This window comes from Bos indicus x Bos taurus, chromosome 13 (genome assembly GCF_003369695.1).
Source record: "Bos indicus x Bos taurus breed Angus x Brahman F1 hybrid chromosome 13, Bos_hybrid_MaternalHap_v2.0, whole genome shotgun sequence".
Lineage (NCBI taxonomy): Eukaryota > Metazoa > Chordata > Mammalia > Artiodactyla > Bovidae > Bos > Bos indicus x Bos taurus.
Genome location: NC_040088.1, coordinates 67,211,555 through 67,235,078, shown reverse-complemented (window position 1 = coordinate 67,235,078; position 23,524 = coordinate 67,211,555). Strand labels below are relative to the sequence as shown.

At 42.7% G+C, this 23,524-nt stretch overlaps 1 protein-coding gene across 4 annotated transcripts in view; it reads left to right on the top strand.

Annotated features, from left to right (window-relative positions):
• Window positions 1-23,524, top strand: part of SFMBT2 (Scm like with four mbt domains 2) — a 178,203-nt gene that overhangs the window by 130,012 nt on the left and 24,667 nt on the right. For all 4 annotated transcript variants that reach the window (XM_027560163.1, XM_027560164.1, XM_027560161.1 and 1 more), the window contains exons 12-15: window positions 10,550-10,663; window positions 16,453-16,495; window positions 18,277-18,347; window positions 21,239-21,378. In XM_027560163.1, the coding sequence (XP_027415964.1) occupies window positions 10,550-10,663; window positions 16,453-16,495; window positions 18,277-18,347; window positions 21,239-21,378 (368 nt within the window). The remainder of the gene's footprint in view (window positions 1-10,549; window positions 10,664-16,452; window positions 16,496-18,276; window positions 18,348-21,238; window positions 21,379-23,524) is intronic.

Genomic DNA, 23,524 nt, shown 5'->3' with positions numbered 1-23,524 from the left:
AAAGGTGTTAGAGATGAGTCATACAATCCTGTTAGCTTTCCTAGTTTAGATTTTAAATTTTATGACACGGTCAACCACCATAGGCCTAGAAAGTTTGGAAGGTTATAATATTGGTGCCAGTATCTTTATCCTCTTTCCTCATTAAACAAGTCTTAAAAAAACACTGTGTTCTTTGATAGGCCTATCATCTAATAAATATTATAGTCCAAGAGATTGGAAGGGGCAGAAAACAGTGATTCTAGCTAAAAATCCTAATTTCCAGAAAATATTTTAAAACATAACCATGGTTTGGGATTTCAAAGTCAATCTAAAATAAAAGGAAATTCTGAAAAAAGTGGTTGCTTAGTAGCTTTACACTTCTGCTGGAATTTTGGGTAGAATGGCCTCTAGTTGGAATTAGCCAAAATGTGGACACAGTTGTTATGGTGGTATTTCAGCAGTTACTGAAGTAGGATGTAAACTTATTTTCATTACTGCCTATAAAGTTGAATCAACAGCTGTTGGAAAAACAAGATCCCTTCAGTGATTTTTTGAATCCCTAGAGCTTGTTACCTAACACCATACTAAGCCTAATACTATGAGAGATTAGTCTTGTTTGCGCAGTTAATTTGGAAAAAAAAAAAAAGTGCTAAAGTTCAAAGTCCATGTTTCTTCATCATTATTTAGCACATTATGGTTAGAATTCCTTGGCAGTCATAATTTATTTAGCAGTTTGTACTTGCAGAGTGCTTTACAGCTAACAGACAGCAGTTAAGAGTGTCCTGATTTTTATAGATGGAGAAACTAGCTGAGGCATTAAGATGTACCTGTGGTTTGGTTTCGTCCCTCTTAACATCTTTATTGCTTAATCCAACAGACCCTACAACGTCCCAATTCTTAAAAAGAATGATGAGCAGCGTCTAGTGTGTATTTAACATTTTGACAGTCTTTCCTCATTATTGATCTTTTTCTTTGGATATCCACTTCTGGTTTTATAGCAGAGAAATGTAAATCAGCTCATGGCAGCTCTTGTTCTTACTTTCCTGAGTGCTTTCATTGGGATTAATGAAAATTAGTTAGCGTTAGGAAGCACGTCGGAAAATTGATTGTCCATTTTTTTTCAGACCTTACATATTACAAAAAAAAAATCTGTTGAATATTGTTTACCTGGTGTTATTGGTCAAAATTATGCCTTCGCCTCATCAATTCAATTTAAAATTCATTCGGTGTCTTGATCTTTCTTGAATTTTGGGGTTTTTTAATTTTTTGGTTTTGTTTTGATTTTTTATCCCTCTGTGGATATTGACCTTTGAAAGTGACAGCAATCTTAATAGCACTTTATTTCTTATTATCTCAGATTTTTCTGTGTGTATTGTTTTCTTTCCTCAGTCCTGGAGACAAAATATTAGAGATTCACTCTTCTCACTTTAGTGCAGTTAAATTATTGTTAGGATCATGGTGATTCTTATTATAGACAGTTTATGTGACAATTTATTGTGTACTTCATACCAGTTTATCATTTTTATGTATTAAATTGATTTGAAATATTTTCAACACATAGCTAATTGACGAAGTTCAGGTAATTGAAATGATCATTTTAGTTTAGTGTTTGACTTCCCTTAAAGCCAGGTAGTTCTTTAAGTGCCTCTACAGGAGCTAATGTTGAAGAGGAAAAGAAGAGTCAAACACATGAGATGAGTGTAATATTATTTGGGGTTCATATTTGGGAAGAATGTCAAGTTTTCAAAAACTGCCGGCAGTGAACCAGGGCAGTTGCTGATGATGGGGTTTTGAGTTTGGGAGAGGATGTTGTGACGCTTTCTCTTGTGTTAATATCTGCTGTCAGTTAGCATCTCTAGGCTTAGCAGCAGTTATTCACGTTCTGGGCTTCCCTGGTGGCTCAGTAGTAAAGAATCCACCTACCAGTGCAGGAGACTCAGGTTCCATCCCTGGGTTGGAAGGATCCCCTGGAGGAGAAAGTGGCAATCCAGTCCAGTATTCTTGCCTGAAGAATTCCACTGGCGGGCTGCAGTCCATGGGGTCGCAAAAGAGTGGGACACAACTTAGCGACTAAACGACCGCGGTTCATGTTCTGTGCATTCAGTTACATTCAGTTACAATGTCTCTTGTGTCGTGGCCCCACACACTAGCTCCCAAGCGGTTACATCCGCATCTCACTGTCCAAGTGACGTTGTATTTATTGGCCATCATTTTCTCATGGGACATGTAGGGTGTGGGTGTTCTCAGAGTGTGTTAATTTTCTTGAAGAAGGTTGACTCCTTTGGATTGCCTTTCTTGGTCTTTCTTATTCCCATTATTACACTGTTTTCCTCCCGTTTCAAAGAGGTGTGGTATTCCACGTATTTTTGGTTGTCCGGTGGAAGTTAGGTGTTTCAGCCTTTTCGCTTAGGTAGAAAATACCTTTTATGTTACAAAAGTACCACGACCTGCAGGCTTCATTTCCACTGGGTTATTTAGCTCCTTCATTGTTGCCACTACAGGAATTTTTGTGGAGAGCTTTAGAACATGAGCAACAAAACCTGGATTTGAAATTGGGAGCCCTGTTAGAAGTGAAAGAAAGTTCTGGGTTAACATTTCTGCACTTTGAACATGGGGAGGGAATGGTGGCCCACCCAGTGTTTGTCACCTGGGGGTTTCCCTTCAGGTTTGTTAAAAACAAGCATACAGAGAACAAAAAGACACAAAGATGATCCAGAGGTCATCAGGTCTGTGGAGAAGTACCAGATTGCTTAATTCGAACCATCAACTTAGGTTGTTACTACAAGCATCTCCTGGACTTTTCTCTTTGCTGCCCTCTGAAACAAAATCTGGAGAGAATAAAACTTTTCCACAGTCAACACTAGAAAAACATACTGTAAACATTTCAGCCTCAGTCTGCTCTGTGTATCACTTTGGATGGGAGCTTTTTGAAAAGCCGCATCCTTTACCATGAACCTCATATCCTCACTGACCAGCGCTGAGCACGCGGGGCCTGGCCCGGACATGGCCCTGATTCTACAGGTGACATCCAGTGCAAGCAAAACCTGTCTTTGCCAGTTTTCACAGAGCACAATACTTGTATGAGAGTTCACGCACACTTTGCTTGCTCAAGTCTTGTCGAATGGATACGAGGAATAAATAAAAGCTGTGTCCCTCAGCGAGAAAGCGATTTAAGGTATGAGCAACCCCTTAAGAACTGCTTTTTGCTAATCGAGTGTTGAGGTAGTGAGATATTTTCTACTCATCAGCTGAAATTCAAAATCTCCTTCGTTGGTTTTTGCCATGTGCCTGGCTCAGTTCCGGTAAACCGCCTTCGCTCATAATCCACAGGAGTCCTAGGCAAGTGCCAGTTCCTGGGGCTGCTCCACTCACCGCTTCTGACCCTGGGAGCAGGGTCTGGGAATCTGCATTTCATCTCACCCTCCCCAGATGATTCCTCTGGATGGGGAGTTTGTCAGGGCCTCTCAGACCGCAAATGTGCCAATAAACTCAGACTAGGTTAACCTCTTGTGTCTAGAAGAGGTGAAGAAAACTGCCCTTTTAGACTTTCTCTAATATGATCAAGTCAGGTGGTTGATAAGTATTTTGCAGAGACTTGCAAAAATGAGATGAGGGAAAGTGCAAATGTGAAGATAATTATGTTTCCCACCAGTGTGGGTGGATTTTAAATCTTTGAAAAGGGATATGGGCTGCTGGAGCCATTTTGGGAGAGGCTGCTTTAGCAGATGGTTGGGTATGTGTGTATATATATGTCTGTGTGTGTGTATATATATGTGTGTGTGTATAGATATATGTATATATACATATATATATGGCTGTGTATATATATGTATGTATATAGGGGCGTGTATATATATGTATATGGGTGTGTATTTAAGTATATATATGGGTGTGTACATATAGGTATGTGTGTATATATATCAGTTCAGTTCAGTCCCTCAGTCATGTCTGACTCTTTGCGACCCCATGGACTGGAGCACACCAGCTTCCCTGTCCATCACCAACTCCTGGAGCTTGGGCAAACTCAAGTCCGTCATGTCAGTGATGCCATCCAACCACCTCATCCTCTGTCATCCCCTTCTCATCCTGCCTTCAGTCTTTTCCAGCATCAGGGTCTTTGCCAGTGAGTTACTTCTTCACATCAGGTGGCCAAATTTCAGCATCAGGCCTTCCAAAGAATATTCAGGATTGATTTCCTTTAGGATTAACTAGTTAGATCTCCTTGCAGTCCAAGGAACTTTCAAGGGTCTTCTCCAACACCACAGTTCAAAGCATCAATTCTTTGGCGCTCAGCTTTCTTTACAGTCCAACTCTCACATCCATACATGACTACTATAAAAACCATAGCTTTGACTAGGTGGACCTTTGTTTGCAAAGTAAAGTCTCTGCTTTTTAATATGCTGTCTAGGTTGGTCATAACTTTCCTTCCAAGGAGTAAGCATCCTTTAATTTCATGGTTGCAGTCACCATCTGCAGTGATTTTGGAGCCCCCCAAAATAAAGTCAGCCATTGTTTCCACTGTTTCCCCATCTACTTGCCGTGAAGTTATGGGACTGGATGCCATGATCTTTGCGTTTTGAATGTTGAGTTTTAAGCCACTTTTTCACTCTCTTCTTTTACTTTCATCAAGAGACTCTTAAGTTCTTCGCTTTCTGCCATAAGGGTGGTGTCATCTGCATATCTGAGGTTATTGATATTTCTCCTGACAGTCTTGATTCCAGCTTGTACTTCATCGAGCCCAGGATTTCACCTGATGTGCTCTGCATATAAGTTAAAAAAACAGAGTGACAGTATACAGCCTTGACAAACTCCTTTCCCAATTTGGAACCAGTCTGTTGTTCCACACCCTGTTCTAACTGTTGCTTCTTGACCTGCATACAGATTTCTCAGGAGGCAGGTCAGGTGGTCTGGTATTCCCATCTCTTTCAGAATTTTCCACAGTTTGGAAAATTGTGTGTGGAATCGATCCACACAGTCAAACACTTCGGCATAATCAATAAAGCAGAAATAGACGTTTTTCTGGAACTCTCTTGCTTTTTCTATGAACCGGCGGATGTTGGCAATTTGATCTCTGGTTCCTTAGCATTTTCTAAATCCAGCTTGAACATCTGGAAGTTTGTGGTTCATGTACTGTTGAAGCCTGACTTGGAGAACTTTGAGCATTACTTTGCTTGTGTGTGAGATGAATGCCAGTGTGCGGTAGTTTGAACGTTCTTTGGCATTGCCCTTCTTTGGGATTGGAATGAAAACTGACCTTTTCCAGTCCTGTGGCCACTGCTGAGTTTTCCAAATTTGCTGGCATATTGAGTTCAACACTTTCACAGCATCATCTTTCAGGATTTGAAATTTCTCAACTGGAATTCCATCACTTCCACTAGCTTTGTTCATAGCAATGCTTCCTAAGGCCCACGTGACTTCTCATTTCAGGATGTCTGGCTCTAGGTGAGTGATCACACCATCGTGATTATCTTGGTTGTGAAGATCTTTTTTGTACAGTTCTTCTGTGTATTCTTGCCACCTCTTCTTAATATCTTCTGCTTCTGTTAGGTCCATACCATTTCTGTCCTTTATTGTGCCCATCTTTGCATGAAATGATCCCTTGGTATCTTGGATTTTCTTGAAGAGATCTCTAGTCTTTCCCATTGTGTTGTTTTCCTCTATTTCTTTGCATTGATCACTGAGAAAGGCTTTCTTATCTCTCCTTGCTATTCTTTGGAACTCTGCATTCAAATGGGTATATCTTTCCTTTTCTCCTTCACCTTTAGCTTCTCTTCTTTCCTCAGCTGTTTGCAAGTGCTCCTCAGATAACCATTTTGCTTTTTTGCATTTCTTGGGGACGGTCTTGGTCACTGCCTCCTGTACAGTGTCACAAATGTTCATCCATGGTTCTTCAGGCACTCTGTCTATCAGATCTAATTCCTGGAATCTGTCACTTCCACTGTATAATCGTAAGGCATTTGATTTAGGTCATGCCTGAATGGTCTAGTGGTTTTCCCTACTTCTTCAATTTAAGTCTGAATTTGGCAATAAGGAGTTCGTGATCTGAGCCATAGTCAGTTCTGCGTCTTATTTTTGCTGACTGTATAGAGCTTCTCCATCTTTGGCTGCAAAGAATGTAAGCAATCTGATTTCAGTGTTGACCATCTGGTGATGTCCGTGGATAAGAGTCTTCTCTTGTGTTGTTGGAAGAGGGTATTTGGTATGATCAGTGTGTTCTCTTGGCCAAACTCCGTTAGCCTTTGCCCTGCTTCATTCTGTACTCCAAGGCCAAATTTGCCTGTTACTCCAGGTATCTCTTGACCTCCTACTTTTGCATTCCAGTCCCCTATAATGAAAAGGACATCTTTTTTGGTTGTTAGTTCTATATGTATATATATATGGGTGTGTATATATGTGTTTATATGGATATATATATATATATGGTGTGTAAATATATGTATGTGTATGAGTGTGTATATATATGCATGTGTATTATGGGTCTGTATATATATGTATGTGTATATATGGCTGTGTGTATATATATGTATGTATATATATGGGTGTGTATATGTATAAGACTTCCCCAGTGGCTCAGTGGTAAAGAATTCACCTGTAATACAAGAGACACAGGAGTCACAGGTTCGATCCCTGGGTCAGGAAGATCCCCTGGAGGAGGTAGTGGCAACCCACTCCAGTATTTTTGCCTGGAAAATCCTATGGACAGAGGAGCCTGGTGGTCTGCAGTCCCTAGGGTTATAGAGAGTTGGACACGACTGAACATGCAGGTCCACACAGTATATATGTGTGTGTGTGTGTGTGTGTGTATATATATAAAATGTATTTGTATATATATGGGTGTATATATATATATATGTATATATATGGGTGTATGTATGTATAGCTGTATATATACATATATGTATATATAGGTGTATATATGTATATATATGGGGTGTATATCTAGGTATGTGTATATGTATGTGTAGGTGGGTGTGTATATATGTATGTGCATATAGGTAGGTGTATATATGTATGTGTATAGATGGGTGTGTGTATATATGTACATATGTATATATGAGTGTGTATATATATGTATGTGTATATGGGTGTGTATATATATCAGTGGGTATATATATATGTATGTATATATGGGGGTGTGTGTATATGTACATGGGTATATATATGTATATACATGACTGTATATATATGTATATATGTGAGTATACATACGTATGTATATATGGGTGTATTGTGTATGTATATATGGATGTATATATGTATATACATGGGGTATATATCCACATATATATGTATACATGGGACAGGACCTATGTTCTTGCACAGCTGAGGAAGGTGGCCCAGGAGGTGGGGGGCACTGTCTGTGAACAGGCTTTGGAGACCGCCAGTCAGCTACACAGGTTCTGGGTGGGCAGCGACAGCCCTGGCTCTGGCTTTCTTAAGCAATATGGGGATGTTGGGGGGAGAATTTGGTGGAGGCCGAGGAGGGAGATCTCCTCCCTAGAAGGCTTTGCACTAGGAACCAAAGGCGAGTTTGGGTTTTCAAGCTGCTGTTGTGCTCGGTGTGACTTTTGACTGACCGTGTTCTCACGAACCTCCCTCGAATGCCTTCCTAGGCTCCGGAGCAAGATTGCTTGGGTTTGAGCCCTAGGTCCCCCTCTTACCAGCTGTTTGATGTTTTCCTGACCCTCAGTTTGTTGTTGTTCAGTCACTAAGCCATGTCCAGCTCTTTGTGACCCCGTGGACTACAGCTCGCCAGGCCTCCCTGTCCCTCACTGTCTGTCCGAGTTTGCCTGAATTCATGTTCACTGAATCGGTGATGCCATCCAACCATCTCATCTTCTGCTGTCCTCCTCTCCTGCTCTCAGTCTGTCTCAGCATCAGGGTCTTTTCCAATAAGTTGGCTCTTTGCATCAGGTGTGAACATTGGAGCTTCAGCTTAGTTTACTCTTCTGTAAAATGGGAGTGAAACCATCTGATCTCTTAGGGCTGTGAGGATAAAACTCTTTGAAAAGTACCTGCACTAGAGTGAGTGTCCTAAGAGTTCACCATCCATGGCTCTCTCCCTCCACTTACACGTTTAATCCCATTTCTGTTGTTTTCTTTCTGATGGTTTCCTATCCTATGTCGCTCTTGTCAGCCAGTTTTGCTGTGTGTTGATTCCTTAGGAGTTCAGCTCCAGGGCTGAGATGAGTGAGGGCTTCTCTTAGATCTTGCTCTGTGGGCAGCGTCTGCAGGTGGACGGTGCGGAGTGGGTGCTGGGAGGGGCTTCCAGGACGCAGGTCCTGCTTTCTGTCTTTCAGTGCTCTACCTTCTCACTGCACACTTGAGCCCATCTGACATTGGTGTCAACACTAGACGAGGTTAGGGGCTTCCCAGATGGTGCAATGGTCAAGAATCCGCCGGCTAGTGTGCAGGGGATCCTTCCCCTGCAGAAGGAAATGGTAATCCACTCAGGTATCTCTTGCCTGGGAAATCCCATGGACAGAGGAGCGGTGGCCCAATGGTTAAGGATCCACCCTCCATTGCAGGCGATGTGGGTTGATCTCTGATTCAGGAAGACCCCACGTCACGTGCCTTTTGTTGGGCAGTTAAGTTTGTGGCCCGCAACTACGAAGCCCAGGCACCGGAACTAGAGAGTAGGCTCTCCTAGCTGCAACTGGAGAAGGCCCGTATGCAGCAGTGAAGACCTAGCACAGCCAAAAATAAAATTAAAAGCAAAATGATTCTTAGGAAAAGAAATATATGAATGTTTATTTTATTACAGAAGTGTGTATGTTAAAGCACACTAATATGATGTGATGTCTGAACTAGCAGAGCATTTGGGAAGAAGTAATCTATAAAGTTCACTTTATACTCCCTCCTGAAGTACGCCTTTGACCTTGAAAATCTGATTTGTACCTAAACACATCTCCTATTTGTATGTAGTAGATGAATTCAGCCTGTTAGCAAAATTGCTGAGTAGCTAAAAAATAGGCTCTATCTTTGTATTTTTCTGAGCCTGAAGATGAGGGAGTGCCCTGTGTAACAGCAAACAGCTCAGTGACTCTTTTCATTGGCCCGTCTGCTGAGTCCAGTGCCCTTCTCGACAAGAAAAGATCAGTTTTGTATTTGAAGCTAGTTGGGGAGTTTCTTTAGCTTTTGTCTGTTTTGGCAGTTTTGTTTGTTTGATGATTTCTTTAGCAGATTAGTTAAATGTTGGTTGAGTCATTTAATGCAGGGTGGAAATGCTTTCTATTCATTCAACTGTGTTGAAACCTAAGCCCTATAAACCTGCTTGCATTCTTGTAGGTTATATCTTTCAAATTATCGGAGAATTCAGTGAAAAGGAAGTTAGGATTGATAACCATAGTAATGACTTTCTCTGATAACACATCATTAGTTCAGTGTGATGACTGGAGGTGATAACATGTGTGTATCAGCATCTGCTGTCAGTGTTCCAGGCACTTTGTGTACACCAAAGTTATGTTTTAGTGCTAAATCTGGTACCTGGGTTTGTCATATAATGTACTCTGGGAGCCAGTGTCGCTGAAATAGCGAGGAGATTTATGTTTACTGGTATTGAGCTTCCAGAAGCTAAGTTTTGGAGGCGAAGTGCGATTCAGAATTCATCAGATCATGTGTGATAGCTTGGTGTGTGATGGAGTTTCTAAGAGTGTTAACTTTTATTTTGATTCCCAGTGAAGAAACCAAAAGCACGGCAAGATTAAGTGGTCAGGGCCAGGGGTTCACTCCATTAATAGAGCTCTTTCTTATCTTTTGATTCTTGGTTCAAGAGTGTCTTTCCTCAAAAGGTGTTTTTAGAGAACTGTTGATTTGGTATAGAATTTCCTTCTCTTCACTAGTTTGCAGGGTTCTAAATTTATTCTCTCAGGAACCAGTGTTCCTTGGAACCTCTGCTCATATTGTATCCAGATCTTTTCTCTCAGAGTCTCTCAGCTGCTATGCCAACTTAACACAAAGCATCATTTTGATTATAATATGAAGGCAGATCCCCACCAAAGAGACACTCCTGCCTAAGTGACTTCGGTGTCATACGGCAAGAGTCTGAGTTCAGAAGAAGTGACGTGGGCACGGGATAAAGGAGCATGTACCCTAGAGAATTGTGCTTTAATGCTCACTGCTTATAACCAGCGTCACTGAACCCTCCCAGTTCCTTTTAACCGGAACCTTTCACTTCTGTTGGTTGAAGGTTGACCTCTGCTTGGTGTTGGGTGAAGAATGTCTTGGCCCCCACCCCACAGGCTGGACTACCTACTTAGCTTCAAAGCCATTTTTAGGAAAGAAGGATGCTTGTCCTTCACTGGGGACAAGGATGTGGTTGTCCCCAATCATCCTCTTCCTCTGGTTTTCAGGGGAAAGTATCTCTTTTCCAAGCCCCCCTTCTTGTGGATCCCGTGAACTTTTGCTGCTGGATCTATCTGGTGCTTGTATCTCGTAAAACACTGTTGGCTTTGGGTTCAGCTTTCAGAACAATGTCTCCCCACTCCCCGCGCAGAGCCTCTCTGATTGCCCCTCCTTCTGTGTCTTTGTTGTTAACACTGTCCGCACCTGTTGTCTCGACTCCCCGCAGGCCTGCAGAGCCCGGCTCCAGAGTTCATCGTGGACGTTGAATCTATGGACATCTTCCCTGTGGGTTGGTGTGAGGCCAACTCCTACCCTCTGACTACACCACACAAGACAGCCTGTGAGTATTGCCCCACTCGGAGCCTAGCTGGGCATATCTGGGACTTAGGTGAAAAAATAGGCAATTTGGTAAAGAGAGTGGAGCCAAACTGTAAAAATCAAAAAATGTTCTCAGTTTTGCACAGAACAGCAGGACTTTTGTCTCATTCATCCTGTAAGCATCTGCGTGAGATGAATGTCTGCAGGCATTTCCCAGCTTGAGAAACCAAGTCACAGTGACAAGGTGGAGATGAGTGTCTGGGATCTTTACTCCCCGTTTGTATGCAATTCATGAAAAAGTTTAAGCTAAGTACTATACATTTGTATGATTGTATCTGAGAAAGTACTTATTCTCCTAAGGTTTACTCCAAAGGTTTATCCCAAAACCAATCGTAATTGGTTCCAATAATTTACTGACATAGATATAAATACTTAACTATTCCTGGCAATGAAGAGATGAGGCCAAAGTGAAAACAGTGCCCAGTTGTGGATGTAACTGGTGATGGAAGTAAAGTCTGATGCTGTAAGGAACAATATTGCATAGGAACCTGGAATGTTAGGTCCATGAATCAAGATAAATTAGAAGTGGTCAAACAGGAGATGGCAAGAGTGAACATTGACATTTTAGGAATCAGTGAACTAAAATGAACTGGAGTGGGTGAATTTAACTCAGATGACCATTGTATCTACCACTGGGGGCAGGAATCCCTTGGAACAACTGGAGTAGCCCTCAGAGTCAACAGAAGAGTCTGATATGCAGTGCTTGGGTGCAATCTCCAAAACAACAGAATGATCTCTGTTCATTTCCAAGGCAAAACCGTTCAATACACAGTAATCCAAGTCTGTGCCCCAACCAGTTATGATGAAGAAGCTGAACTTGAATGGTTATATGAAGATCTACAAGACCTTCTGGAACTGATACCCCAAAAAGATGTCCTTTTCATCATAGGGGACTGGAATGTAAAAGTAGGAAGTCAAGAGATACCTGAAGTAACAGGCAAGTTTGGCTTTGGAGTACAGTAAGAAGCAGAGCAAAGACTAACAGAGTTTGGCCAAGAGAATGCACTGGTCATAGCAAACATCCTCTTCCAACAAGGCAAGAGAAGATTGTACACATAGACATCACCAGGTGGTCAATAGTGAAATCAGATTGCTTCTATTCTTTGCAGCCAAAGATGGAGAAGCTCTATACAGTCAGCAAAAACAAGACTAGGAGCTGACTGTGGCTCAGATCATGAACTCCTTATTGCCAAATTCAGACTTAAATTGAAGAAAGTAGGGAAAACCATTAGACCATTCAGGTATGACCTAAATCAAACCCCATACGATTATACAGTGGCGGTGACAAATAGATTCAAGGGATTAGATCTGATAGAGTGCCTGAAGAACTGTGGACAGACGTTTGTGACATTGTATAGGAGGCAGTGATCAACACCATCCCCAAGAGAAAGAAATGCAAAAAGGCAAAATGGTTGTCTGAGGAGGCCTTACAAATAGCCGAGGAAAGAAGAGACGCTAAAGGTAAAAAAGAAAAGGAAAGATATACCCATTTGAATGCAGAGTTCCAAAGAATAGCAAGGAGAGATAAGTGATCTCTTATCTTCCTTCCTCAGTGATCAGTGCAAAGAAATAGAGGAAAACAATAGAATGGGAAAGACTAGAGATCTCGTCAAGAAAATTAGAGATACCAAGGGAACATTTCATGCAAAGATGGGCACAATAAAGGACAGAAATGGTATGGACCTAACAGAAGCAGAAGATATTAAGAAGAGACGGCAAGAATACACAAAAGAAATATACAAAGAAGATCTTCATGACCCATCTAACCACGATGGTGTGATCACTGACCTAGAACCAGACATCCTGGAATGAGAAGTCAAGCAGGCCTTAGGAAGCATCACTGCAAACAAAGCTAGTGGAGATGATAGAATTCCAGTAGAGATATTTCAAATCCTAAAGGATGATGCTGTGGAAGTGCTACACTCAATATTTGGAAATTTGGAAAACTCAGCAGTGGCCACAGGACTGGAAAAGGTCAGTTTTCATTCGAATCCCAAAGAAAGGCAATCCCAAAGAATGTTCAAACTACCACACGGTTGCACTCATCTCACATGCTAGCAAAGTAATGCTCACTATTCTCCAAGCCAGGCTTAACAATACATGAACCGTGAACTTCCATATGTTTAACCTGGATTTAGAAAAGGCTGAGGAACGAGAGATCAAATTGCCAACATCCATTGGATCATAGAAAAAGCAAGAGAGTTCCAGAAAAACATCTGCTTTATTGACTATGCCAAAGCCTTTGACTCTGTGGATCACAACAAACTATGGAAAATTCTTCAAGAGATGAGAATAGTAGGCCACCTTACCTGCCTCCTGAGAAATCTGTATGAATGTCAAGAACCAACAGTTAGAACTGGACATGGAACAAAAGACTGGTTCCAAATTGAGAAGGGAGTACGTCAAGGCTGTATGTAGGTTGTCACCCTGTTTATTTAAGTTATATGCAGAGTATATCATGCAAAATGCCAGGCTGGATGAAGCGCAAGCTGGAATCAAGATTGCCAGGAGAAATATCCATAGCCTCAGATATGCAGGGGACACCACCCTTATGGCAGAAAACGAAGAAGAACTTAAGATCCTCTTAATGAAAGTGAAAGAGGAGAGTGAAAAAGCTGGTTTAAAACTCAACATTTAGAAAACTGAGATCATGGCATCCGGTCCCATCACTTCATGGCAAATGGGGTAAAAATGGCAACAGTCAGAGACTTTATTTTCTTGGGATCCAAAATCACTGCAGATGGTGACTGTAGCAATGAAATTAAAGGATGCTTGCTCCTTGGAGAAAAAGTTATGACCAACCTAGACAGCATATTTAAAAGCAGAGACATTACTTTGCCAACAAAGGTCCATGTAGTCAAAGCTGTGGTTTTTCTAGTAGTCATGTATGTATGTGAGAGTTGGACTATCAAGAAAGCTGAGTGCCAAAGAATTGATGCTTTTGAACTGTGGAGTTGGAGAAGACTCTTGAGAGTCCCTTGGACTGCAAGGAGATCAAATCAGTTAATCCTAAAGAAAATCAATCCTGAATATTCATTGGAGGGCCTGATGCTGAAGTTGAAACCTCAATATTTTGGCCACCTGATGCGAAGAACTGACTTACTAGAAAAGACCTTGAGGCTTGGAAAGATTGAAGGAGGGAGAAGGGGACAACAGAAGTTGAGATGGTTGGATGGCATCACTGACTCGATGGACATGAGTTTGAGCAAGCTCCAGGAGTTGGTGATGGATGGGGAAACCTGGCATGCTGCAGTCCATGGGGTCGCCAAGAGTTGGATATGACTGAGAGACTGACCTGAACTGATTCTTGGCATTAAATTACCAGTGAGATTTCAACTGGACTTTGAAAGGGGCATTACATTACATCCTTCTGATCACAGAAGTGCCAAATCAAACCAATATTAGTAGTCAAAATAACCCAGCATCCCATACACACACACATACACTCACAAACACACCACTTAAATATATACAAGTGTGTGTTTTAATGTAAATTGTTGTAGGTCATTATCCTGAAATGGTAATCACTTAAAAAAATATTCATTTATAGTATATGATAATTCATTCAATAATAAATCTTAGCATTTATAATTCCACCCTAATGTGTCAACAGTAGTATTTAAAATTGTGTGTCCTTAAAGATAGGCTTTTAATTTTTTGTGAAGTAGGTTAGATATTTCTAATGTTTTCTTTATTACTTTGTATTCTGGCTAACTTTTTTTTAACACCCTCCCGTAAGGTTCATTTACCCAGATGCTCAGAACATTGCTGTAAACAGAGTTCCCTGCCATCACTGGCCTCCTGTTTCCTGAGGTTGAGAAATTGTGAAGGACACAAGAGACTTACCAATACTCACCAAGAGTCAGATGGGGTTATTCATGTGAATAAAGTAGGGGCCCAGGCTATAGACAGAGGTGGATTCTAAGAGGTTCTTTTGCCCTGTACCCAGTCCTGCATACTGAATCTCATCTGGTGACAGTTATGTCTTGCCCTCAATTTAAAATACTTCTAAAATTATGAGCTTAGAATAAAGATTTCAGTGTTGAGGGCCACCTTTGACTTTTATTCTCACTTAAAATGTCTTGGGTCCTTGGCTCAGCCCCCACAGCCCTGGGCAGGCCACCCCCCACCAGGCTCTGCAGGCTTAGATCCAGTCCCCTGTGCCTGCTTGTGCCTCAGACAGAGATTCGTGTCCTGACCCTCTCCCTTCCTCCTCCACTGGCTTTGGGAGGGGAGGAGCGTTTTGAGTTTTTCTGGGTGAAAGCCCACACGATTAAGGTGAACATAACAACGATTCGTCTCTGTTCCCCAGCCTGTTGTGTTTGGCTTCTCATCAAGACATCACACAATTTGGGCATCTCACCCTAATTAACAAAGACCCACTTAGGCAGCGTAGTCTACACACTCATCTTTCCCTTTAGAGATCACAGAGTTTATACTTTATCCTAGTAATTATAGGCAGATTACTGTCACAGGTACTGCGTTTTTTACACATTGAAAGTTTCAGGCAACCCTGTATCAAGCACGCCTGTGATGCCACTTTTCCGACAATATTTTTTCACTTCGTGTCTTTGTGTCCCATTCGGTAATTCTTGCAGCATTTCTAACTTTTTCATTATTGTATTTGTTGTGATTATCTGTGATCAGTGACGTTTTGATGTCACCACTATAACTCAGTGATGCTCAGATGATAGCATTTTTTAACAATCAGGTATTTTTGATTAATGTATATACACTGGTTTTTAGACAGGCTATATTACGATACACACTTGATAGACTACAGATTTATAGTAGACTTACAAAATGTAACTTTTATATGCACTGGGAAACCAAAAAATTCCCATGCCGCCTCTGTTGTGATGGTCACTCTGTTGGGGTGGTCTGGAACCAAACCCACAATGTCGCTGAGGTCTGCCTGTCCTGGAATTGGATACTAAGTAAAATCAAGAATAGATGAAATTTTGAGTCACTGTTTCTCTTATTTGTTCGTGTTCTCCTGTTGTTTCTCATACACGCATTTTGCTTTGAAGAGGCAAAGTCTAATTAAACCTGCCAAACTCCGACAGCTTTAGAAATTCTGTGAGAATTAATTTTTCCTAATGTTGGAAGATGCAGGATTACCTATGCCTGAGTTAGTAGCTGCCAAAAGCTCTGGCCTGTCTTTGTGAAGGTGATTCCAACCAGTTATAAATGTAACCTGGAAATTTTCTTAACCTCAGGTTATTGTTGCCTGGTTTCTGTCACTATTTGACAGACGTATGTATTTGCTAGGTACCAATCCGCTTTTTAATGATAAAATGTTGTAGTTTATAAACATGCCTCTAATCCTAATTTGGGAGCATGCTGCAATGGTAAAATAATTTGCCTTATCGCACTTTCTGTGGGGAAAAGTCACCTGGATAATCAATGCTTGTACCAGTCCATTTCACCAGCTGTGTTCCTGGGAGGTCTGATATGTGTGTTCTTTTTTATTAGAAGCACATTTTAGAATAAAGTTGCCCATGTAGTGATAAGGTAAAATGTACTAAATTCTCTTTAGATTTCATTTCTGAAAAGTCAAAGTCTGTTTTGTGCTGGAAGAGATGAAGATAAAATTGTGGCCCTGGAATGAAGTAACTTTTCAGTTTTCAAATTGTTACTTTAAAAACAGACACAGTTCTATACCTATGGAGCCATTTAAAAAAAAAATGCTTATTCCCAACTTGCTGTTAAAGCCACTTTTCTTTTTTCCCCCTTTTGCCTGTTTTACAGCACAAAAGAAGAGAAAGATCGCAGTTGTGCAGCCAGAAAAACAGTAAGTGTTTTTTCACAAAAACTCCATGATAAGCTATGAAGTATCTTTAAAGAGGATGGAAATAGGGCTGTTTTTGTTAGAGAGCTGGTCACGACCTAGCACAGGAGTCAAGGGGACAGGAAAACATGTACTGAGCATCTGTTATGTTCAGGACATGCAGGGCCTGCTTCTTAAGGAATTTCTTTTCCAGACTGTAACTTCTCACTTTGATCCTAGCGTAGTTGACCTGAAGGATGCCCACGGTCCCACATTCTGGTCAGGGTGCTCTGTGACAGTTCTCGGGGTCCTTAATGCCCCAGGGCTCCCCAGAGCTGCCTGTCCAGGCCTCAGCTCTGCCCCCTTGCAGCCTGGTGAGCTGGATCAGATTGTTTTATTACTCCACACCTCAACGCTCTCCTTTCTAAAATACCTGATTCTCAGGGAGTTTTAGAAAGATTAAATTAGAGTCGACATGAAGATGTGTGGGCCCTCCATTGCCAAATAAATGTAGGTCACTGCACGTTTCAATTGTAAGTTTATGAGGAAGGGGATGTTCTGTAGTGTGTGGACCTACCGGCTGTATATTTCTGGAAAATTGTCACTGTTAGTACCATGTTTATATGTTTAAAAATGTCTGGAATACACCATGATAACCATCCCTTACTGAGTGAATCTGTTTTCTTAATACACTGATGGAAAGGGAGTTGAAAGCAGCTTTTTTTTTCATGTACTGACGCTGAAACTTAAAATCGAATAACAGCTTCATTGTTATTTGATGTGAATAACAGTTTCCCGGGTATTCTGAGTATGTTTCTAACAGTGTATCAGTATGTTTCTAATCATCTGACTCCAGTTTTGTGTGGATAACATTGACATAGAGAGGTAAAAGCTAAATAACAGTCCCCCTCATTGAGTCTCAGTTTGAATTCATGACTGCTAAATTTGCAGCCTGTGGATCGGCAGTTTTCACCTTTACTTGCATCTGTCACTAGACAGGTCATTAAAACACAGATATCCAGGCCCCATCTGCAGAATTTCTGATTCAGGATGTCTGTGATGGGGCCTGAGCTTCTCCACGTGTAACGGGCTCCCAGGTGACGCTGATCTGACAGCTTGGGGGCCCCACTTTGAGACCCAGCACCATAGATGGTCCCACTAAGAGCCCTCATTACTGTTTACTTGGAGTTTACGTTAACTGTTCATCTGTGCAGTTTCTACGAAGTTAACCTGTACATCTCCTGGAAACCCAATTTGCCTTTTTCCCCTAGAGCAATAGTTTTTATATTTGTTCAGCAACTTTTTACTGAACAGCAGCACAGACTTCTGTCCTAGACTAATAAGCCTACTTGAATCGTCAATTCTAAGATTTTTCTTTAAGGATCTACTTTTCAGTGTGGCCTCAACCCATACACTCATGGACCCCAGAAATCAAAAGTCAGCAGAAGAAAGTCGTTAATAAAGGGGAAGTCTGACTTTAATGAAAGTCAGTGCAAACTGACGTTCTGCATGTCCTAAATATGACTGAGGACATTTCTATAATTCTTTAACAAGCGATATGCCCAGGAAGTGACCTAGAGGAGCCTCAGAGATCAGTGATGACCCCCTCGAGGGGCGGATGACCTACAGGCTTCTTGGAATTACTGTAAGAATTGCCCCCCGATGATCTTACCTGTTCTTAGCCATGCACGCATTTGCGTCTTACATAGTCATAGCTTAGATTCCTGTAAGTTATGAAAAGACTTTGGAAGGTGCTGGTCTCTTCTATAGCTTGGGACCCACGGGCATTTCTCCTTTATCCACAGATCACCATCCACAGTGCCTGTTGAGAAAATACCTCATGACCTTTGTCTGTTCCCTCACCTGGACGCCACAGGTAAATCAGCTGCTTAGGATGCCCTGGGAGAAGGAAACGGCAACCCACTCCAGTGTTCTTGCCTGGAGAATCCCAGGGACGGCGGACCCTGGTGGGCTGCCGTCTGTGGGGTCGCACAGAGTCAGACACGACTGATGCGACTTAGCAGTAGCAGCAGGATGCCCTGGCCCTTCTCAGTGCATTGCTGTGAGTGGAGACATGGGTGTATTTTTAGGTCAATATGATAATACTCAACTTTGATGTATTTTTAGGTCAGTATGAAAATACTCAACTTCAAGCCAACTATCATTTTTTTACAGATACCTACTCCTTTAAAATTTTTTTCTAAGCTATATTCTTTGTGTCTTTCCTTTTTTGCTTCTTGGTCAGTAGCTAGAGACACTTCGCTTGGCATGAGAAGCTGGGTCCATGTGTCACTTGGAAATTATATGTCCACTTAGAACTGTGTATCAGGAATAATCATGTTGGAAAAGAGTTGGAAATATTATTAGGCATTTCTTTTTGGACATTTTATGCCATTTGTGCCAGTGACCTTTGCATTTTTACACTAGTGGTTAATCCTTAAGTCCCCATGGGCTTTTGAATTGTGTCCTAAAACCTTGTTTGAGTGGCTGGTTGGGAATAATGTTTTTTTTAATGTACAAAGTCCTGTGTCTTACAATAACTTTTAAAAACATAAATGTGAATTACCTTTGAATTACAAATCTGATTATAGACATGTTTGTACATTAAGTAATATACTTCACTAAGTATTCTATTTTCCAGCCAAAAGGAAGTCTGCTCTGAACCCAAGATGAAAACTTGTGTACCATGGAAGAATCCTGTTAGTCAAAGTTTTCTTTGCAGTAAAGAGAGCAGTTTTATGAGTAGACTTACTAAGATTGTTTTTTCTAAAGAGCTGGACAGAGTAATCCTACCCTCGAATTTCCATGTAAATGCAGCTGTGAACTTTTTTTTTTTTTTTTTGCCTTTTTTATAAAATTCAAATGTCAGAATGGTTTTAAAAGAACCATGTCATCTTTCAGAGTCGGTAATTGTTATTTTACTCCTTCTGTCTTATACTTGGAAAAATAACATATCTCCCCCCTCACCTATTGGTTCTCAGTTAAAGTCCTATGAGAACAAAGCTTCCTGGACTATCAAATCACCATCCCAAATGAATAACAAGGTTTTTAAAATCTATTTTTTAATGAGGCTATAATTGCTTTACAGTGTAATTAGTTTCTGCTATACAATGAAATGAATCCGCTATATGGATACATACATCCCTTGCCTCCCTCCTGCTCCTCCCCCCAATCCCACCTCTCTAGGTCATCCCAGAGCACTGAGCAGAGCTCCCTGAGCTGTACAGCAGCTTTCTGCTAGCTCTCTGTTTTACACATGGTAGTATGTATATCGGAGAAGGCAGTGGCACCCCGCTCCAGTACTCTTGCCTAGAAAATCCCATGGATGGAGGAGCCTGGTGGGCCAGTCCATGGGGTCGCTGGGAGTCGGACACTGAGCGACTTCACTTTCACTTTTCACTTTCCTGCATTGGAGAAGGAAATGGCAACCCACTCCAGTGTTCCTACCTGGAGAATCCAAGGAACAGGGGAGCCTGGTGGGCTGCCATCTATGGGCTCACACAGAGTCGGACACGACTGAAGCAATTTAGCAGCAGCAGCAGCAGTGTGTATATGTTAATTTGTTCTTTTTCAGTTGCTAAGTCATGTCCAGCTTTTTGTAACCCCATAGACTGCAGCACATCAGGCTCTCCTGTCCTTCACTATCTCTCAGAGTTTGCACAGATTCATGTCCACTAAGTCAATGATGCTATCTAACTATCTCATCCTCTGCCACCCCCTTCTCCTTTTGCCGTCAATTTTTCCAAGCATCAGAGTCTTCCAGTGAGTCAACTCTGCATCAGGTGGCCAAAGTATTGGAGCTTCAACATCAGTCCTTCCAATGAATATTCAGGATTGATTTCCTTGAGGACTGATTTGTTTAATCTCCTTGAGCCCTGCATTTCGAAAGGATCAGTTTTTTGGCACTCAGCCTTCTTTATATATATATATGTCAGTCCTACTCTCTCAATAACAAGTTTTTACACACAAAGACCACTGTTAGTGCAGCTTGGCTCGGAGCAGCTGTGGGAGAGGGTGGATCTCACCTGCTCCTGTGACCACATCCCGTGTGTGTAGATGTCCCATGGGTTCCACTGATACCTTACCATTTAGTTGTTCTGCTTTTCCCTGTGGCACCTTGAGACACAACTAAATCCACACCTGCCTGTTCGCTTTCTAAGCTGAAAGAGCAATGAGGGAAATGCATAGTTAAGTCCCTGGGAGGCACATTTCATGTCCCTGGGACCGGCAAAATGAGGAAGCCCTTCCGTGTCTGGTGTCGGCCTGGGTGTGGGTGAACATATACACTGAAATATGTAAAGTATATAACTGACAAACTGTAGAGCACGAGGAGCTATAAATAACTTTTAAGGAAAAGACTCTGAAAAAGAACATATATATATATGATTTCCCTGGTGGCTCAGTGGTAAAGAATCTACCTGCCAATGCAGGAGATGTGGCTTTGATCCCTGGGTCGGGAAAATCCCCTGGAGAAGAAAATGGCAACACACTCCAGTGTTCTTGCTTGGAAAATCTCATGGACAGAGGAGTCTGGCAGGCTATAGTCCATGGGGCTGCAAAGAGTCGGACACGACTTAGTGACTGATCAACAACGTCAGCTATATATATGTGGATAGCTGAGTCATGGTGCTGTACACCTGGAACTCAGAGCGTGGTGGATGTAAAGCATTCTGATAGGGGGTCTCAAGGCCCCTCTGGGTAACTTGGCTGGTGCAGTGGGTTAAGCTGTGGGTCCTGGAGCCTTGACTGTGTTTCTCTTCCGTGTAGGAACGGTGAACGGGAAGTACTGCTGTCCTCAGCTTTTCATCAACCACCGGTGTTTCTCGGGCCCCTACCTCAACAAGGGCAGGATCGCCGAGCTGCCGCAGTCGGTGGGGCCAGGCAAATGTGTGCTGGTCCTTAAGGAGGTAAAGCTCGTCCACAGCCACGGACGGTGGGGGGCTGGGGGGGTGGGCCACGGTCCCTGAGGGAGTCATAGGAGTTTGGGTCCATTCATGTGCCAAGCACCCCCTTCCTCTCCATCCTGCGGACTGAAGGCAGTCATACACAGATGGGAACAGTGTTGCAGCCCGGGAAGACTCCCTTCTACTGGAGGGGGTGGACCCCTCCCTCCCCAAGTCAGCAGAAACGCTCACTACATTTGAGTAAAATCTTTGGTGAATCACCACTTTTTTGTTTAAAAAAGTGACCTATCTTGAACCTTCGTGTAGTCACGTTCCTGTTTTTGTGACAAAAAAGCATGCCCAGAATATCACCTGCACCATGATGAGTGTGTTGTAATTCCTTGGGCACAAGGGGTCTGTTTATCCATCTGTTTAGCCACTGAACAAACTTACGTGAGCTGGGCTTTGTATCAAGAACAGGGCCTGGGGTCGGGGAAGGGGGCCGCCCGCTCTAGGGATCAGAAAAGCCATCTGAGCAGCCTGGAGCATCGGTGGGATCACGGGAAGGAAAGCTTGAAGCACCTTGAATGTGCAGACCACAGGGCCGGGCCTGGAAAGTGGAGAATTCTGAGTCCTGGGGCCTGGACCCCGTCCCCGGCTCTTGGCCTGTGTTCTCACTTAGGCCAGCTTTTCTTTAGAGCCATCACCTTCATATTTTACATCCCCAAATTACTGGAGGCCTGGCCCAGCCTGAGTGGCGAGTGGACCCCATTGAAGAGAAATTGATAGTTAAAGGGAGATGGTGGCGGGGGGAGGGCAGCCCCTCTCAAGGGCCTTAGGGAGATCGGGTGGGAGGTGAGCTCCAGCTGTGTAAGTTGACACAGACTGTAGACCCTGCAGATGTTAGACTTGGTCAGAGAGGAAACCAAGCCCAGCTTACACACGGGAATTCCTGTCACAGTGTAAAATAAGGCCCCTAGACCAGGAATGGGCTCCCAAGGCCCCCAGCAGTTTCAGCCCATGAGGTCGTCCTTGCCACAGCCTTGTCCCCTGCCTGTATTTGTGCCTGACTTTGTTGCCAGTGATCAGAATGGAACGGGGGACTGACACAGACCTGGTAGTTCTTTAAAGCCCGGGAGACCGTGTCACACCCATGTGATTGTGAGGTCCGTGGCCACCTAGGGGCCCTGTTAACAAACATGGTGACCACAGGGCCAGTCTCTCTCTGAGGCTTGACTAGTTTACTTTGCTACATACTTGGTCAACAGTAGTTAGGCCCTGATCGATTCTCTGAGAGGTGCCAGCAGCGAAGTTTAAAAGCCAGGCCAGAGCAGTTTTTTGATGACAGAACTAGTTTTTTGCTGATGTTCAGAAAATGCATGAGGCAGGAAAGAGAGGGAAAAAAGAAGCAAGCGCTTTAGTTCTACGAGTGCAAGAGAAGTGTGAGTCTGCCAAGCCAGTCTTTATACTGATAGTCCTGCCCTGGACCTGTGTTTGGTTTCAGGTTGCATTTCCCTTACGGAGCATGAGATCATTGGAGCAAAGACAGAGCATGTTTGCTTTATCGGGCCATCGGGGTGTTCATAGTTAAGGTTTCTCTGACTTTGGAAAATGTAGACTGATGGCTGCTTTCCCCCTGCTTCGTCTAGAGGTAGATGAGGTCTGTGCACGTGGACGCCGCGCTGGCATTTGTTGAGGGCGGGTGTGGTCTTGAGCTCTGAGAGGGCAATGGACCAGAGACTTTGATCTCCTTCAGTCGGCGTCTGTGGGCTTAGTAGCTGCATAGCCTCAGGAAGTGCAGAAGTCGGGTGCGGACTCAACGGTCCATGTATGTTTCTTTTTGCCCATCTACACCTTCCAAGGCTTTTTTGATCAGTTATTGCACACTTAGCAGCTATGACAGTAGCTGCTAAGTGTGCAATAGTCTCCTAGATAGTCTCCTAGATATCCCACAGATAGTCTTCTAGCTGTGGGAACCAAGGAGAGAATGAAACATCATACCTCCATCCATCTGTCCATTTAGACAGGTCCAAAGCAATTCAGGAGTCATAAGCTCATGCTGGTGGGCACTGTGCTGGAAGCTAGGGGTGGGGGTCAAGGTGAGCAGGAGCTCTGCCCCCAGGGTGAGTTGATTCCCCCCTGCCCACATCCTCAGAGCAAGGACTTAGGC